This window comes from Tiliqua scincoides, chromosome 1, assembly GCF_035046505.1.
Source record: "Tiliqua scincoides isolate rTilSci1 chromosome 1, rTilSci1.hap2, whole genome shotgun sequence".
Lineage (NCBI taxonomy): Eukaryota > Metazoa > Chordata > Lepidosauria > Squamata > Scincidae > Tiliqua > Tiliqua scincoides.
Window position 1 is genome coordinate 226,773,971 of NC_089821.1, and position 19,956 is coordinate 226,793,926.

The following is a 19,956-nucleotide window of genomic DNA, read 5'->3' on the forward strand; positions in this document are numbered from 1 at the left end:
CACCAAAGCAGGGGAGCTGAGGTGGGGGGCAGTTTTTTGGGGGGGAGGGAGGGTAAGGTGTCATGTTGGGAGAACTGGGGGAGTGTTTGGGGGGAGGGAGGGGGTGGATCTGGCTGCAGATACACACAGGATGAGTGACTCCTCTTTTTAAAAAACCCCCTGCCATTTTTTTCCTCCTCAGACCTATGTCAGCAAATTGGCTGATGTCAGTCCAAGGAGACCCATTTCCCATTGGGCAGACTATTAGGGGTTTAATAAAATATTTGTACTTACCTCCTTCAGGCTACCTGATCTCCCCACCACCATAACATGCAGTGTGGCCTCCTTTGGCATGGCTGAATGCTATAACATGGTGGGGGATAGGATTGGGGCCCAGGTCACGCACACAGATGTTTGAATCAGTCTTTTAACTTTAACTGACTGCCAAAAGCTTGGCAGAATGGATTGATATAAATGCTCTCAATCCTAAATTTTATCAAAATCCATCTCTACATCTCTCTTGTTCCAGGTCCTTTTAACTTACAATCTTTTGCCTTTGTTTGAAACTCCTACACAAGGTGAATCAGCCTGTTATTATCATAGAAGTTGCGCCAAACATCTAGCTCTGCCCATATTATACCTGTCTTTGGCCATATTTGGAAGCCAGCTCTTGCTTTCCGGTTGCCTTTTCTCTTGGCTCCCTTCTTTTCCATACTGCTGGGAGCGCACAGATCTCAGATTGGCAGGTGCTGAAATGGCAGCTTCTGCTCTGGTTGAACACAGATCTCAGATGAATTATTCAGAGACCTTTCGGTTTGGCACCTCATTCTCTTGACAGCATTTTGGTTGTTGAATTTATTTCCTAATGTACTCAGGTTAACAACTCGACATATTCTGATGCATAAAATAGCAAAGAGGGAGGGGGTTTTCAAGGTTGGTCTTAGTCTTAGGAAAGCTGTCACTGGGCTAAGTATTTTGTCATCGCACTTTGGACAGTGTGGGAATTAAAGTGCTCAGCGCTGCTTGAAAGACTAGGATTTCCTTGAATGGAGTTGGCAGATTAATGCTGGCTCTGAGATTGCTGGGGAACCCGGGGCAGTGCCTTGCACTGAGCCCTCACCCACTCACATTGGGCACTCCCATTGCCACTAGTGTTCTTTTACCCTCCTGACTACAATATTTGTGGCTCTTCACCTAATGACTGAATCACAACACAGGCATCAGTTGAGAAAGTTTGGTGGGTTTTGAGTGTAACCTTTGCTGGCTTCAGCATAAACGACTCCTGCAAGTCATGTGGGGCACTGTGCAGATTCCTGTGCATTCACACTGCAGACAAGGATTGGTATTATTAGAATGAGTCTAGGAAGTTACCCCCAAAGCATGCCAAGTAATTCTGCTTTGAAACCACCAAGTCCTGCTGTCTAGTACCTGGTTGGGTAGGTGTGAAGTGACTCCCCATCCTCCTCCTCTCTGGGGATGCAAGGAAAGAAGAAATATTGTCTCTGAAAGTGTTGCTGGCTCCCTCTGACTACTGTTGATGGGAATATGCTAGGCTCTTTGAGATTCAAACACTTGTCTTTCCAAAGTAGGAGCCCACCTTTAGGAAGTCAGTTTTGGGGTACCATTACAGAGCAGCAAATTGTCACTGATTTTGTTTGCTATTGTGGAGAAAACCCTTTGGATTTTCTGCCCGGGGCACTGAAATATTTTGGGTCATCTCTATCTGTAGGTAGTAAGAAATACCATGAGATGGAAAGAACTCAAAGTCTATTTTGGATGTTCTTCAGTGCATAGAAATTTTAACATTTCATGTAGAAAGTGGGGCATAGATGTCTTGGTATGTGTCAATCTATAGAGCAAAAAGCATGCACAGGAGAAGAGAGCAGAGCTGTAGCCTCTTCTGCCAAGTGCTCTTCTCCCAATGGAACGAACTTCTGATACCAAAACTGGCAGCCCAATCCTACCCAAGTCCCTGCATGGCAATGCAGGGGCACCAGCATGGGCTAAGCTGCATTGAGGGGAGGGGGAGTTTCAGCTTCCAAATGTCTTCTCACTGTAAGGGGACATTTCCCCCAAGGTATGCTCCAGCAGCCGCAGTGGGTCAACCCGAACATGTGCCAGGGATGTTGCCAGTGCAAGTCCGCATTGATCCATGCAAGCAGATCAGGCCTGGGAAGGGGGCTGGGACTTGGATTTGCACACTTGACTATCTGATGCATTGTTACATTCCTCTTTCAGGTTATACCATAGCAGTGGTACAGGAAACAGTGCAGCCCTCCCCCCCCCCCCAAGCTTCTCTTGCAATGAGTATGAAGATGTACACAGTTACCAGTGAGAGAAGTTTCACTGCTGTTGCTTGGTTTTGAATCTGTCCTAAAGTGCTCACCATCTGGCCTGTTGTCTATGAAGATAATCATAATCTTGTCTATAAAAGGCAAAACCCTGGGAGTTTAGAAACTCTCTCCTACTTCCCAACTGAAGCTTAGGCACCAGCTGTTGATGGTGATGTCTATACTCTCTTCTCCACTTGTACCCTCTTGGCCATCCAGGGGTTACAAGCCAGACAGTCTCACATTTGAACACTGTGGGGATATTGACTGCCTCCGCTTCTCCCAGAACAAAATGGCTAGTATGAAATGGGGTTAAGCATCTCTCCTGCCATTACAATCACTTTTCTTGGCTTCATGATGCCAGGAGATTCTGAGGGTCTAACTATACCTTCCCCATGGTTTCTAGCATGTGGTGATTGCCGTGAATGTTCATGACACTCTAGGTCCTATTGGAAGGCCTATAGTGATAGCCACTCTGAAACCTGACCCTGATACTGCTACATTCCAATAAGTAGTTGAAAGGGGATGGGAGGATGGGTTCACATTGGGACACCACAAAAGGAGGCCCAGTTCAGGTCCTAAGTTATTTTGTCAAAGATCTGAACAGTGTTCTGCAAAATAATCCAGGCCCTCGAAATGATTTTTTTGTGTGGACTGAAAGGATCTACTTATCAGTTGCTGTAACTAGTGCAATCAGCCACAATTCCCTGGGTTAAAAATTAAGCAGATTAAAAATCAATATAAATAAGATAAAAAAGAAAGGTATATCTCCATCTGTGGTGCTTAACATCTTCCTGCAGTTATCACTGTGATGATAATTGCCCTTTTGAACTCTGTGAGGCATCAGAGATGTTGGTTGCCATGAAAAATGCTTTGCAAAACAGATCTGCATTTTTGAATGAGTAATTTGGGGGAGGGTAACTCTCATTTCTCGGTTTCAAGCTGTTGGGTAACTGGAGAAGCGGAAAATGGCTGGCAAGAATCAACATGAACTCGGCTAAAGATTAACATTCTGGAGGGAATTAAAATTGCCAAAGGATTGTTCTCAGGAGAGAACAGACGCTTAAGCAAGCTGTTCTTTGCTTCATTTGTAAGGCTACAAGTTCACTAGTGCTCAAGAAAACACTGCAGGTAATGACAATGAACTGGGCATCAGAAGCTACACTTCCTAGAGAATGGGAAGACTGTACTTGGCAAAATTGTTACTAGAGCGCTTTTGAACCCAAAGCCCACTGAATTTTTTCTCACATATGTTTCTACAATTGGGTGATTGAATATTCCCTTGAAACATAGTTCTGAAAGCAAGGGGATCTGGATGAGCTGTGATGTTTGAAAAATACATCTTCTAGATATCTATCACAGGTTTATTTCTTGCATTGGGTTTTGGTGCAACCAACATAATGTGGCAGTAGAAGAGGGTTTTAAAAAACTACTCAATCACGGCTATTTCTTGCCTTTCCTGCACAGTACATGCAGGTGTCCCATTTTTGCCCTCCCAACTACCCAGCAAAGTAGATTAGCCTGCAGGATAGTAACTGGACCAAGATCACATGATAAAGTACATGGTTGAATGGGGATAAACCCAAGGCTTTTGTACTATACTTGTGTCTGAGGACTTCAAAGCACAGCGTCCCATGCAAACACAGGATGACGTTGCCTCTTACAATTCCAGGTACTCCACGAACCTCTGATTGATGAAGACCCAGTTTTCATTGCCACCTGCACAGAGCGAGAGTTACGCAAGAGGAAAAAGCGGAAATTCAGTCTCTGGGTACGACAGTGCTCCTCAACTGGCTTCATCTGCCAGGTAAGAGCCAGTGAGATTGATTTGCACGTGATTGCAAGGAGTCACTAGACAAAGAAGTGTATTGATTTGTACTTTGTGATAGTTTCCTACAGGTTAGCCAATGAGGCTAGACTAGAGCTGACCTCTGACCCATGTACATTTTCAACATCAATGTAGAAAAAAGCCTCAGTTCCAGTAGCAATCACTCTCTGTATGAACCAAAGAAACAGTGTGTAAAAATGTGAGAAAGCTTAGAAGAAGTCAAGCCAGGGGAACTCAAAGCACAGCGCCTTAGTGCCAGTCACTGCACCTCCCCATTGCAAACAGAGGAAACCAACAGCATGGAGGATTGTCTGACCTGTATGGACTCTTGCACTGAAGGAGAAGTGGAATAGAGAAGAGCCTATGTAGATCGTAAAGCAAATCTGTTCAGAATGGAGCTGTGCTGGAAAGATTCCAGATCTCCTGGGCTTGAAATACTTTATAATCTGTCTTCTGTCCTGCATCCATCTCCATTAACTCACATCTTCAAACTGTAAGAGTAAATGAAGCTGGATGACACTCAAACACATCACAGGATCACACTCCACAGCTTGCGTAAAATAATGAAATTGACACTTGTGTTTGACTTGCATCCAAATAGCTTCCAAAATAATCTCAAGGGCCTTTGATGTCTGTGCTCATTGTGACAGCTCTGTCTTCATATTCGAAAGGGTCAGGTGAGAGAGGATTTCAAGAAACTGTGAAAATGAACACTTCAAAGTGTAAACCTATCAATAGCACGGCTGCAAAAACAGTTGTGATTCTCCCCCCCCCTCGCCCTCCTGGGTGACTACAGACTTAAATACTGCATTCAGCTTTATGTTGATGACCTTCCCAGTGCATTTAGACAAAGGCCATGAAGAAGTCAACCACTTATTTGGAAAATGCCTGCTGTTTTGGGAAAGAGGAAAACAATAATTTGCTCAATGCACCAAAAAGAGACTTGGGTTGAATCTAAATGACTGGTTCTTACAAAGAGATAATTGATCTAAATGAGAGGAAATGGTAAACTCTCCATCACTATCCATGCATTTCCAACCAAACGTTTTCTGCAAAAGAAGTTTGGTTCCAAAGAACCACTTCAGGTATGTCCAAGGGCTCTGGCATACCCAGGGAGGTTTGTGACTTTTCCCCTTCGAACCATAGACCCTTCCCTGCAAATGCCATATCAAAAGCCCTTTGCCATAGTATGTAGATGCATTTTGGAGATGTGCATTGTTCACAAAGACACACATGTACAAAGTCCCCTGGCATGGATTCAGCTAGCAGCAGAGCTTGTTTGGACCACAGCTAAAATCCTTACAATGAAGAAGCTTCAATAAGGGATACTCTCAGTAGTGGAGTTTGCAAAGAACCACCATAGAGTATCAAAGAGTGGTGAAACATTTTTGCAAGAAACAAGTGAAAGCGATAGCTGTGGCACCCTCCACCAATCTGGTAGAGGGTGCCACAGGTATCATGATTATGCCTCACACAAACGAATCATCTTGAGCAAACATTGGTGCAAACCTGAAAACCAGCAGTTGTGCAATCAACAGCACTAGGTGAAACAATGCTCCAAGTTAAGGAAGAAGAGCTTCTTCAAAGAAATGGTGCTAGTGCTAGTCTGCAAGATATCCCTGATACAGGCACAGCCAAAGGTAGAGCTTCTCCTAGCTTTAGCATACAAAGTTGCCAGATTGGGTCATGCTCCCCCCCCCCAATATTTCACAGTGGAACATTATCTGATCATAAAAGGTTGCTGGCCAACTTGGGCAAGACACTCTCGGTGCCCACCCCCTTCTCTGTTTGGGCTCTTCCCTCAAGATTGGTATATCTAACTGAGGCAGTCATTGAGGACAAGCGTGTCTGTTCAGTGCACTCTCCATGATCCTTGTTACATACAATTCATTTAAATTTGTAATAAAACTGTGACAGCTGTTAACTGGAGAACTTCTAAATGTCAGGGGGTGTCAGGATTTAGTCAGGTACTACATGACAGTTGGCATGACCTTGGCTGTCCCCACATTATGAATAAGCTTATTTGGTCTCTCATTAAATCCTAATTGATTCACTAGATCTGCTTAGAGAGACAACTATAAGCCTGGGGTGAATTTCTTTTTTCAAGGGCAGCATTGCAGCAGGAAGTTTATCCATTTGTTTCTTTATAATCCTATAGCATCAGAGAACTGTTGACTTTCCTCCGAATTTAAGTTTGGTTTGGAAGCTTAGAAGTTGGGATCCTCTAGAACGCTGATCCTACTTTTTCTGAGAGCTGGGGGCTGCCTCCAACTGTTATGTGAATCATAATTTGAATCAGGCTGAATACTTCACATTGAGATGTGCGTCATCACATTGAATCTGCCTATGTAGTCCATCCATGGAGTCCACATGTGGTATCCTGCTTTTCATTTGTGGGTTTCCTTTGTGGGGTGGGGTGGATGGGGTTGGGGGGGGCTATACTCAACCAAGAAAGAATATGCAGTTGCAGTGCAGCAGTGTGATTGATTTAAAAGACTGTGAACTGAAGATTTGTGAAGGTCTAACATAAGCAACAAATGAAATTTATTTGTGTGTTGTTTCTGCATGGTTGTTGTAGAAAATGAGGACCAAACTATGCATGATGCTAGGAGATCCATGAATGGAGATCCATGAATGAATGGATCTCCTGAGATTTTGTAAAATGGAAACTACATATATAGCGGGCTGCCGTTCAGATTGGTGCTGCAGTGCTTGGGTAGGGTGGTTTTATTGCTTCTCCCCAATGTTGTTTTCTTGTGCCAAATTTTTCCAAGAGACCTGCTATTTGCTCTACGTATGAAAACATAGACACAAGTACTCATAATTCTCTTCAACCTCCAGTGCCAATGTCAACTTCATTGCGGAAATTCAGATTGGGAATATGAGGGGGGAGTGTTAAAACGTGCTCCTTCAGCACTGTATCCCCAGTCTTAATGGGGAGGGCAAGCACTGGATAAAGAGCAGGAGATCTATAAGCATCATGTATGGTTTGATCCTTTAAAAAAATAGTGGGAGATCTGTAAACATCATGTGTGGTTTGACCCTGAGAAACCATAAATAAGTAAGATACCTGTAATAGCTTGTCCCAGACAGATATCTGCCTAAGAAAAAAACTTGTAGCATTCCAAACCTTGCATAAGTAAAACCTCATTGGTTGCACTGATTGGTTCTCCCTTGTGAAGGCTCTACCAGCACCTATCCACAGCTTCCCAGGAAGGTCTTTCATTTTCAGTTGGCTGCCGATGTTGAAATAATACTTGCAGGTTTACTATTGTCTCTTTGGAGGCATCTGAGACCATCTATCCCAAGTATTAATTAAAGCAGGGCTTAGAATATCCATCCTGAAGGGTCATGTGGCAAACCTCCCTTGTCAAGCACAGGGCCAAGACATCAATCTGTGCAGAGATGATTGCTCCTACTTTATTGCCAGCTCTAATGTCTGTAAAAACAGGCTTTTAAAAAAAAATGACCTATGTCCGGCCTGTGTTCCTAGTGGCTGTTGCAGAACAGTTTCATGCCAGGGATGTGCTGGATAGTCAGTCTAAAAATAGGTCCATAAATTGTGGCTTTTAGATGACAAGAAGCACAACTAAGCCCCAAGGGCACAATCCACCAGGGAGTTTTGTACACAAACCCAATTAAAGTGAATCCCCATTCATTGGAGTGAACCCTTTTCACTGGATTGTGCTCCAAAGCAAGTTCTGTGCTACATTCTTACTTTTTTCCATTCCAGTCTCTGTTTTCAAAAAGTACCATCATATAATTTTAGCTACCTTCTTGTGCAGTTGTATTCTTAAGGAATGATGACTGTGCTGACGAAGACAAGCACTGCCATTAAATCCCATATGCTGGTATAACTCCAAGTTGCAGTGCATGATTATGTTACTGTAACACGTCCCAGAATAACCTTAGTACTTTTGTAAACAACTGAATTTGCCTTTGGGTCATTAGAAGGCAACAACACAATCATATCTTACATAATTAAGATACAGGGCAATCATCAGCTTTTCAGTGGATCTTGAATGGAAATTATTGTCATCTAGAAGGCTTCTTGGAGGTGCCTATTACCTGGGGGCTCTGCATACAGTTTTCCTCCTAGGCACAGAGCTCTGGATCTGGCAAATATTCTGACTGGGATGGCACTCCTTCCTTCTCTGATCTTGCCGCTGTCCCTAGCAGACCAGTGGTTGTTTACGGGCTGCTGCAATTTGAGTGGTCAGGGGATGAAAATTGTATCTGAATATAGCCCTGCTGCTTGTGATTCCAGAAAGCAATGGCTATACTGCTGTATCTCCAGATTGCTGTTTAGGAGTCTCCAAGATAACTGATAACCTTCTGGATTACCAGCTGGCAGCAGTGACCAGGGGAGATTTTGACCTGCCTCTTCCCCGCCCCGGAACGCCTCCCCCACACCCCTGGGAACACCCCCATTCCCTGTTCCGCAGCCCAGCAGTCACAGAGACCGCCAAGCTGCGGAACCTGGGTGCCTGCCGAGCAGTGGCTCAGCGCTGGCCGGAGCTGAGCCACCTCTAGTGGGAGCCCGGCAGTAAGCCCCGCAAACATGCCTTGCGGCACCTTTGCAACTGTGGTCCGCGCTGCGGAGGAGCAGTGTGGACCATAGGATTGGGCTCTAAGTTGGTCAAACCTGACCGCAGTGATCCATACACTGGTGGCATCAAGGCTCAAGTACTGCAACACACTCTCTGTGGGGCTGCCCTTGAGAATCATCGAGTAATTACAATCAATTCGGAACACAGCAGCTCTTATGGTCATGGGGGCTCAGCATTTGATTTGAACAGACCAAATGGTTGCACTAGCCTCAGGTTCATTTCCAGGCACAATTCAAGGTGTTGGGGCTGATCGTGAAAGCCCTTTACGGATTGGGACCAGGGTACTTGACAGAATACCTTCTCCCATAGGAGATAATCTGCTCCTAAAGTCATCTGAGGGGCCTTCCTACATGAGTTACCACCAGATGGAGTTGGGTTGGTGGTGGCACAAGGTAAAGCTTTTTCCAGGGCAGTACCTCATTTGTGAAACTCCTGCCCTTTGGGCGAACCCTCACCCTCCTTGTTGGCCTTGCAGAATAAGCTTTTGTTTCATCTCACCTTCTCAACTTAGGGCCCAACCCTATCCAGTTTTCCAGTGCCGGTGCAGCCGTGCCAATGGGCATACACTGCATCCTGTGGTGGGGAGGCAGTCACAGAGGCCTCCTCAAGGTATGGGAACATTTGTTCCCTTCGGTCGGGGCTGCATTGTGGTTGCACCGGTGCTGGAAAGTTGGCTAGACTGGGCCCTTAATCTCCTCTGTTATTGATTGACGTTGATTTCTCATTATTTGCTACTCTTGGGGTTATTTCACTGTGCTTTGGTTGTTTATCAAGTTCAATTTTATTGTATTTTACGTTTTTAATTATTCTCAGAGCTGCCTTGGGCACCTTGGTCGCAAGGGAAAAGACACGGTAGAAATATTTTAAAATAAAAAATGTATGTAAACCATAAATCAATTATTTAAAAATAAATACAAATTAACCACTGTGCTATGGCAGAGCTGAGGAAGGTCCTGTGGAGGCTTCCTGCCAATATGTTTGTGCTTTATATGTAGGCAGGGTTACTGTGTACATTAACTGTATAATCCTATGCATATCAATTCAGAAGTAAATCTCACTAAGTGTTACAGTATTGCAACCTAAGAGCCCAATCCCATCCCCACTGTCTTCCACCATGCAGTGCACTAATAAAGCATGCCCCACATGCAAGTTGGGGGGGGGGGCAACACAATGGCCTGGGAGGGGTAAGTATCCCCTTTTCCTGCCTTGGATCTGCCCCCTTCCTCTCCTCAGACTTACATCAGCAAAATAACTGATGTAGGCCAATGAGACCCAGTGCTGTCCAGGATGTAAGCAAAAAAATATTTTTATTTACCTCCCATGGGCTATCTGATTGTTCTCCCACCACTACATGCAGCACATACCTTGTTGGTGGGGCTTCATGGTGGAAGATGGTGGGGGATAGGATTGGGGTCTAATCAGCCTTTATATGGCTCCTCTTTTGATGGTGTTAGGTTTATCCCCCAGATAGGCAAGAGTACTGCCAGAGCCTTTTTTTCAGACTTTGAGTTCCCTCCCTGCTGGTTTGATTTTGTGTGTTTCTGCTTTCTTGTTCAGATTTATGTCCACCTGAAGGAAGGCGGTGGGACTGAAGGTCTGGATGCTTTGAAGAACAAAACTCAGCTCCACAGCATGGTGGCCAAGAGCCTTTGTCAGAACGCTGCAGGGAAAAACCACATCATCTTCACTGGCCCCAGCATTACCAGCCTGAATCTCTTTGAAGAGTTTGAGAAGCAAGGTTAGTGACAGGCTACTTGCCCAACAGAAAAGGCCTGTGGCCTCTAGTCCACAAAAGTGTAGGCCACAATATTTTGGCTTAGAGTTTCTCAAAGTGTGGGTTGCGACGTGATGTGCAATGGATCGCAAACCCACATGCTGGACCACAACACGATGTTCCTTCTAGTGCTGCAAGGCTTTCATGGGAGGCCCTGGAAGTTTCTTCCAGGTTGTGCTGGACTGGCAACCCACTCTGTTGGTCTCCCTAGGCCTCAGAGTGACCTGCCGAAGCTACTAGAAATGACTTCTGGTTTGCATACGCAACATGCGGTTTGACCAGAAGTAACTTGCAGCTTGAAGACCTTGTGGGGCTAGAAGGAGCATTGGTTCACAGCCCAACATGGAGGACAAGGTAGGTTATGGTGCTTAAAAGTTTGGGAACCACTGTTGTGGCTGTTTAAATCCCAACATGCACACAAATCTTCTGAGCCCAGCTGTGCTCAGATTTGCTCTGAAGCGAGTACCATGTAATTCAATGGGGTTTACTTCCACTTGAGGCTGCATAGGATTGTAATCTAAGCTGTTTACTGCTGCCACCTTCTGCTCTGTCTGGGAATGAAAAAGAGGAGAAAAAGCTTGGCAAGGCTGGCATGGCTGATGCAGCTTTCATCAAGGTGATTGGTAGAAGGAGTGGCAGATTGCGAGTGTCCTTCACCCCAAGTCTGCCACTACGTCTCTCCAGCACACCACGGACACAAGCTACTTTGATCCACAACCTGCTTGCTAAATGCAAGTGGGAATTAGATAATCAGCACTTTGCTACTCGTTCCCTTCACTCCATACTCACATGGCATTTAAAGTTCAAAGGGAGGCATTCCCTTTAAACCCCATGTGAGGATGGAGGCGGTAAGGAGGTAAAGAACTTTCATTTCTGTTCTCTGTCCATTGCTACTGTAGGATGGAATGGGAGAGCCTCAGGGAGAGCAGGAGGGCCCATCTGCCACAAAGTGTGGTGTGGGTCTCTGGCAGGGACTCAGGTGGTGCATCCATCAGGCCCCCATGGCACAGCACCTGGGGCTGGGAGGCCCTCCCAGCCACCCACTCCATATTCTAAAGTACAACCCTCTGAAGGGTAGCAAGTCATTGCTGATCACCTTTGGGCCTATAGCCTTTGTGTGCTGGTGAATTGACTTGCTTCACAATGAGAGCGTGCCTATGAAGGGCAGTTTGCCAGGGCCTCCAGAAATCAACCCTGAGAAAAGGAGATTCCACTGCCCTCTTGGGAAGGGAGATGCTGCCACTCTGCCCTTCCCCCTCTCCTCTGCACTAGTCCCCAGTTGTGATAGGAAGCGTTTGTTCCAGCAGCAGCAGCAGATTTGGAGAGGTGGTTGCTTGCAGGAACGCCTGACAAATGGCTTCTTTGCCAGGAGAGCCACAACTATTGGTGGCTGGACAGGTTAACTACAGGTGGCTGGACAGGATTGGCGGCAGCAAGAAATAGGGCCTTCTCAGTAGTGGCATCAACGTTATGGAACCCCCTTCCCCTTGACTTGAGAATGGCTCTGTCTCTTGAGACTTTTCGGCGAGAGCTGAAGACCCTTCTGTTTAAACAAGCCTTCTGAGTTCATGGCCTTTTAAACATCTTTTCTATATCTTTTAGTATTTTTACAGGCCTGATTCCTCTATGATTTGCTGCTTTTTGCTCTTTTTATCTGACTACTGTTTTTATGATTTCTGTTAATGTGCTTTAATACATTTTTATTTGCTGTAAAATTATGTTATTAATCTGTTTTTAACATGTTGTAAGCTGCCCTGGGTCCCTTTCGGGGAGAAGGGCGGGATATAAATAAAGTTGTTTACTATTATTATTATTATTATTATTATTATTATTATTATTATTATTATTATTATTATTATTATTATTATTAATTAATTAATTAATTAATTAATTAATTAATTAATTAATGGGGTGGAATGTCACAACAATGGCCAGCTTCTTTCTTCTTTTCCAGTTAGAGTGTGAGGTGAGCAAAGGTTACAACTCTGTGCCTAGCTACAAGCGAATTAATCTCATTGCACTTTGTGGGCCTTACTTCTTAGTAAACATGCATAGATTTGGGCCTCTTGCTTTGACTTCAGGCTTCTTGCCTCCCAGGCTGATGTATGCACCCTCAGCATTGAGAGTCCAAACAAGATACAATCTAAGCAGATACATGGGATCCAGATTTAATTTTTTTTTAAGGATAAAACAATGGATCCAGATGGATTTAATTTTTATTGCATGTCACCATAGCAACCGTGAGCTTCAATTACAGATTTAGCCTTTAATCCTTGCAAGTTACTTGTGCCAAGTGGCAGCACTAAATCTATTGGTACTATGAACAGTCACCACTTTCCAGGTTATAAATCAGGAGTCCCTCATTAGTTGCATGTCCAAGGAGTCACTTGTACATGGTTCCTTTAGCCCCTGTAAGATATTTTTCCCTTTTACAATCTCTGTGTCCAAGCAAAAGAAAATGTTATGTTTCAGAACCTCTGATCTTTGTTGTAGTTGAGCTTCAAAGGCCCTCTTAGTAAACTAGTTTGTGTGGATTTCATACTACTGGAAAGAATTGGTTTCCCCCACCACAGAGCATATGAGTTTTACAGTCGTTTGACTGACAAACTGATAGATTGCTAAATAGGTCCTTAAAGTATCTTACCCACTGAAGCAACTGAGATACCTCCATTCAACCATAGTGCTCTGCTGCAAGTTGAAATAATATCCACGTGGCACTCTCCAGCCTATACTTGCTGATAATGCCTTCAACTGCTCCTTCCATGCTGTTTCTTTCCTTCTTTTTTTCAGTCTTGGAACTAAACCGTGAGTCTTACACTGGCTAGGCCTTCTGTCAGTAATCCAGCACTAAGTTATTAGACCAAATTGATGCTAAATGCCCCCCCCCCCCACTCTTCAAGATTCAAAAGACACTTAAGTAAGAAGATTGGGTTCTTGAACAGGACAATGCTGTGCCACTAAAAAAAATCCTGTGATATTTATTGTTGACCATAAGCGTCAGGAGATGCACACTGCTAAGTTCTATACATTAATTCAGCTTTTAGCCATTGAATGCTGTGGGCCCAATCCTATCCAACTTTCCAGCACTGATGCAGCCACAATGCAGCCCTGAGGTAAGGAAAATTGGATAGGATCAGGTCCTTAGTTATGTATTCTTCTAGATGAAGCATCTGACACAGCACTTCCTTGGCCCTTCATACTTGGTTCTAAATAGGATGTCTTGCATGTTTTCAGTTCTTCAGAGTTCTGTGCCCTAGACATTGAGGGTTCTGCTACACAAAGTGTGACACAAACTCACAGATCCCTCTGCTCTGATGTTCCTATTTCTAGTTAGTGATCTCCATTTTAGTATCGTGAAAGTATATTATGATCCCATGCATCATAGTGGCCAATTAGCCAGACAGGTCTTCAGTGCTTCTATATACTCTGGTTTGTTTTACTGAGACAAGAAGGCTTTCTTTCACGAAACTGTAGGTCGTTGGCCATCCTATTGGAAGAGCGTCTTCCTGCAACCTCATAGGTTAGCAGATGATTGTGTTCTTTTCCATTCTGGAATGACAAAGTGATTTGCTAATAGGAACATGTTGTCATATTTCACTTGCAGAGATTTATTGCTGTGGGTTGCTAAGTGCAAGAAAAAGTGACTGCACAGGCCTGCCTCCATCTATGCTAAACAACCCGGATGGACCTCAGGCTCGAGGACAGTACAGGATAAAGATGAAAAGAAATATGTCCTTGATCTGCTGGTACAATAAAGGCTATTTTCGGTTTTTGACCAATGCTTATTCTCCAGTTCAACAAGGTAAGCAACACATGATCTATAAGAGTTCATCTTGTGGTAGAAAGTAGCAGGGTGAGACCTAGAATCTCAAGGAAGAAGTGGGATATGGATGACAAGCCTCAGGACAAATCCCTTGAAGCGCTGGTGTAGCATAATGGCTACGTGCTACCAATCAGGAACTGCCAGTTTTGAATCTCGCCTCTGCCATGAACTCACTAGATGGTCTTAGGCAGACGTCTGCCTCAACGCACCCACCCACCTTGGCAACTGTTGTAGGGGGCTAATAATGCTCACTCACCTTTCAGAGTTGCTATAACAAATGCCAAGTAGCCTGTGGTGATCAGTTCTGAGCCCCCTTTGACCAATTCATTTGTCTCAGGGTGCACACTAATCCCTACTTTTAATTCCTGGCCCAGGCTACAGCTGTCAGTTGTCACACCTGGCTAAAGAAAACATCACACTTTGCTCAAAATAGTCTAGCGTAGGTCGAAAAAACCTTTCCATCTCAAACCAATCACATGAAGAGCAGAATTGCTGTCCAGCTCCCAAAAGGCAACTTGCAAACTTCAGACTATTTTCCTAGATTGGCAGGCAGGCCTCTTTTCTCGCTGGCAATGCACTGAGCAACAAACTGTGCTTCAACCTAACAGTTGCATTAACTTCTCCGCCACCACACTACAGCAACCAATTCTCTGACCCCGTTTTCCTGCCTTGCCTACGTAAGGTGCCCTCTCATGGATTCCATGGGAGTTGGGCATATTCTGCTACTTCAGAATTCTTCAGCCCCATGTTTACTTCACCCTGCTGCACATACAAGCCAAACATAAAACAAAAACAAAACACCACACGTGTTAAAAACAAAGCACCACACGTGCCCTTGTCTGATCACCTTTGTTGAGCAAAAATTTCCGCTAGGTGACCGCAGAGGAGGAATTTTACAAAACTTGGAGTTTATTTGTCTTCTAGGCCACCCATGATCATAAGTATGCCTTGGCAGATGAACTAGTAACACTGTGAACTTGCTGGCAAAGTTATTCAATCTGAACCTCCCTTTAATTTGCATTTTATTTATTTCTTAACCTTCTTCTTGCCAAGATTATTCTAAGTGTTTGCAAATGACCTGAGTATTTTTCCCCAATAAAACTTTACTAGGGAAAAGAGAATGTGCTAATCCAAACTTTTGTTTTAAGTAAAATGATTGTTGTTTGAGGAATGTGGCTTGACTTTCTGACAGTTTATGCAATGCAGCTGTAACCACTATCACTGTTCAACAAATATCATTGTGCCTGGCAACACTGATCACAAAATGACAACAAATTGTGTTTTGTTTTTAATTGAAACAGGAGTTATAATTAAGAGGAAAAGTGGAGAGATCCCCTGCCCACTGGCAGTAGAAGCTTTCGCTGCTCATCTTAGTTATATCTGCAAATATGATGACAAATACAGCAAGTAAGTAAGCAAGGGGTGGGGTGGATGAACTTCACATTGATGGAATATTGAGTCTCAGATTGGAGGAGAAACTAAGTGCTTGATTTTGCCTTCACTGAATTCACCAATTAAAACTCACAGCGAAGAAAAGCGTCTGCCCGGAGCTTTTCTGTGTTGTAGTGGTTCCCAAACTGTGTGCCAAGGCTTCTCATAGGGGTGCAGCAGGATGTCCCCCATCGCCCCCCCTTTTGGCTCTCCTGGGCACCAACTTGGATCTCATGTGATTTGGGTACCACCATCTTGAATCTCATGAGATTTGCAGGCTGCCAGCCCCATAGTCCCCAGGCTCAGCTCAGCCATGTCCCTTCAACAGGTAGCCAGAAGAATGCATAAAACAGTGAAATGAGAGGAAGACAACCTTGGGTTCTTGTCTTTAAAACAAAAACAAAAAAAACCCAAACCCTTCAGGACTGAGCAAAGAATCATCTTATTCCATTGCAACATAGATCAATCAACATTAGAAGATAGCAGTGGATATCTGAAAAGCCAATTAGATTTGGGTAAGAGATGAGTGACATCATGTTGCAGAACCGGGCAAGCACCCCTCTCCTAGGCAACAAACTGATTAGCATTTCAATTAAGAGTTCCAGGAAGGGAAAAGCATTCTGGCCAGGATTCACAAATTTGTTCCCTGGGCTTGACAGAGAAGATTAAACTAAGGAAATGCAACAGATTCTGCTTAGAAGAACTGGCTCCTTTGCAAGGTTTGTTGGCTCCCAAAATGGAGTTTAGGTGCTGACATATGGTGGCTGCCATGTCAAGAAAACACAGAGTCATTACAGGTTTTACCCTATTATTTTCCCTCTTCCCAAGGAGTAGCTGAGTTAAGTCAGTTGAAACAAAGAATTGCAATGCGTCATTTTTGTATTGGCAACCTTCAGTCTCGAAAGACTATGGTATCGCGCTCTGAAAGGTGGTTCTGGCACAGCGTCTAGTGTGGCTGAAAAGGCCAATCCGGGAGTGACAATCCCTTCCACACCGGGAGCAAGTGCAGTCTGTCCCTGGTCTGTCTCCCTGGCTATGGGCCTTCCTTCTTTGCCTCTTAGCCTCAGACTGTTGGCAAAGTGTCTCTTCAAGCTGGGAAAGGCCATGCTGCACAGCCTGCCTCCAAGCGGGCCGCTCAGAGGCCAGGGTTTCCCACTTGTTGAGGTCCATCCCTAAGGCCTTCAGATCCCTCTTGCAGATGTCCTTGTATCGCAGCTATGGCACTTTAAACACTAAAATTTATTTATTTGTTTGGAGGATTTCCATAATGCTTTTCTAAAAACCTAAATCGGTTAATGCTAATTTCCGTGTGCAGGGGTTTTGTGTGTGTTGTGGGGGGGGGGGGTTCAGAAATGTGATTCACACACCTTGAGCTGAATGGTGTTTGATTCTCATACTAATAAAATGGATCTTTGACTGAGCACAAAGCTAGAGTTGTGTTCATCAGGCTCCAGAAAATCACAGGCTGCCCACTTATCTTGAATCAGATAAGATCAACAACCTGCTATGGCAATCAGTTTCCAAACTCAGAAGCTCATGCATGTGGGACTACCACAGGGTTAGGAGAAAATGCTTTTGTTTATAGAAGTTAAGTGTGCCCGTGGCCATCTTTAACAAAACTTCTGTGTTAGTTTGTTTATAACAAGAAGGCAGCACCTTCATGGAAACTACAAATGCCCACCAAAAGAGCCTAGTTGAAACAAGGACATCATTCTGCAGGCAGTGACAACACAGAGAGAAAAGACATCTGATGGACCACGAGCTTTGTGAGCCAAGTGTAATTGTGGGATGGGAAGTGGGACAGTTGGGGGGGGGGGGCTGGCATTCAGGTTGAGCTCTAAAGATAAAAACAGGAAAGGACTTGGCAAAAACAAGTTTGGGAATCTCTTCTTTAGAATCACATTTCAAGGGTCCATTGAAATCCATTATGCAAATCACTGAGAAATGGAACACACACAAAAAGTTCCCCTATAGCCATTGGATTTTGAATGCTCAGCAGGTGTGCTCCCACCATAACTTGGAATAGCAGTAAAGTGAGCAAGTCTCATTATGCAGCGTGCCATTTTATCTGCACCAAATACAGAGCAAGATTAGAGCCACTTATAAACGGACCACTTTTGTTAAAGGGTATTCAGATTTAGAGGCATCCAATCAGAGCGTTCACATATATTGCCATTGCAGCCCATTAAAAAGATATGCCAGGTGCTGGGATGAAGGCCACAGCTTGGAGCTTTTCCGAAAGGATGAAGCATGTCATGCAATGTAAGGCTACATTTGAGGGCTTGAATTAATTTTTCTAAAGTGCTTAGAAAGTCTTTTCCCAGAAGCATTTTCAGGAAAACTCTTAAGCTTCTCAGAAGAAGAGCAGGCTGTATAAGCAATTCAAAGCAGGCCCTTTAAGCAGTTAACACAATGCACTCAGGCATGCTGAAAATTAGGAAGACTTAATTGAAAAGGAGCAGATCTTCACTTCAGTCATCCTATAAATTGAGTGCAGTGAGAACAGAGTTTGGGTCCAACGCACCATTTGCTGCCCCTGCACTTCTTCATTCATTTAAAAGGATAATGAATAAAAACACAGTCTTGAAGAAATTGTCTTATAAAAAACGTACATGGAGATTCTGTTCATCTCGCAGGAAAGTGGCGAAGAAGAGTCAAACAGGCTTGGCAACAATGCCTTTACTTACTGAAGGACTGTAACTTAACCTAGCAGAATCAACCATCACATTTCTAGATCTCCACCATGCCCAGTTTAGACTGAATGAGTGACAGTGACCTCCATGGAGGTACTTAGCCAAGTGCCATTATGGGCTCAAGGAGGTGCAGCAGGTGAACCACACGGGTACCTGCCACCTTGAGTTTCCAATAAGGCAATGTGCTTGTTGGTGCTGGTGGCATCACCAGGAACAATGGGTGCATTGTGTTAGGGGAAATTCACGACGGGTGCTGGCAGCATGACTGTCAGAGGGCACCCTAGATAGCTGCTGAGGTAAGCCCTTATGAGATTTGGGAGAAGTTTATGGGTAGACAAGTCTTCCCTTGAGCCCCAGCAGAAGACTACCAGTTCTGCTGTCCCTTCCCTTTTTACAGATAGCTCACTGGGAAATACACATACTCTGAACACAGCTGAAGCAAGGAGGAAATTGTCTCACCCATCAACAGCATCTCCCAAGTGCCCAATTTTGTCTTTATATAAGTATTTATTAATTACTGAGTGAGTTTTGAATCTGTCACCACTCTGTGTGAGTGTGTGTGTGTGTGCGTGCGTGTGTGCAGGAGTTCTTCCATTCCAGTTCTGATTCAAGACAGCCAGGGGATTTTAGGAAAAATCAGCTCTGAACCAGTTTGAGGTTTCACATTTGAGTTTGCTTAGACTCCCCAAAATTAGCAACATATATCAGCAAAATTGGGCTATACTTTAATTTCATTTCCAGTTCCTAAGTATAGAGACTGAATATTGTGTCTGGATTCTGTACTGTTGAGGATACAAACCCTTTTCGTATTTTGGAATCCTGAATGAGTTTTTTTTAAAATGATGATTGTATTCCCCCCCCCCCTTTTGTGTGTTCTAGGTATTTTATTTCTCATAAACCAAACAAGACCTGGCAACAAGTGTTCTGGTTTGCCATCAGCATTGCCATAAACAATGCCTACATCCTGTATAAAATGTCAGATGCCTATCACGTGAAAAAGTTCAGCCGAGTGCAGTTTGGAGAGAGACTGGTCAAGGAGCTGCTCGGCTTGGAGGATATTTCACCTTCTCATTGACGGATCGCTCCTTGTAGCTTAGGTCAAGAACGGAACGGGGACGTGGAAGAAGAGGAGGAGGTGGAGACTGCAACTCTGGGATGCCAAAGTGGGGAGCTTGCAAACTGCACCAGCCACCCTGCTCCCTTTGTAAAAAAAATGACCAGGGAAGCCGTGAGAATGGTGGAGGCATTTCTGAAGGTACTGCTGGTATGCAAAAGGCCCTTAAAGAGAGCACCACATCAAGGCTGCACATGTGAATGCTCCCTGGGTGCTTGTACATCAGAGATGAATTTAAGTTAGTAGTTCTTTCTTAATGCTATTTGTCAAACAGGGTGTTAGTTGTCACATGAGCGCCTCAACCTGCTCCCTTCCCAACTGAGCAGCACCTCTACAGATCCCAGTGAGGCAGTAAGCCACACTCATTGCCTCAC

At 44.3% G+C, this 19,956-nt stretch overlaps 1 protein-coding gene across 1 annotated transcript in view; it reads left to right on the top strand.

Moving 5' to 3' along the window:
* PGBD5 (piggyBac transposable element derived 5) overlaps nucleotides 1-19,543 on the top strand; it is a 67,217-nt gene extending 47,674 nt beyond the window's left edge. Inside the window, exons 4-8 of the mRNA XM_066611417.1 lie at nucleotides 3,982-4,116; nucleotides 10,305-10,485; nucleotides 14,126-14,323; nucleotides 15,646-15,751; nucleotides 19,348-19,543. Of these exons, the coding sequence (XP_066467514.1) occupies nucleotides 3,982-4,116; nucleotides 10,305-10,485; nucleotides 14,126-14,323; nucleotides 15,646-15,751; nucleotides 19,348-19,543 (816 nt within the window). The remainder of the gene's footprint in view (nucleotides 1-3,981; nucleotides 4,117-10,304; nucleotides 10,486-14,125; nucleotides 14,324-15,645; nucleotides 15,752-19,347) is intronic.
* The last annotated feature ends 413 nt before the right edge of the window (nucleotides 19,544-19,956 follow it).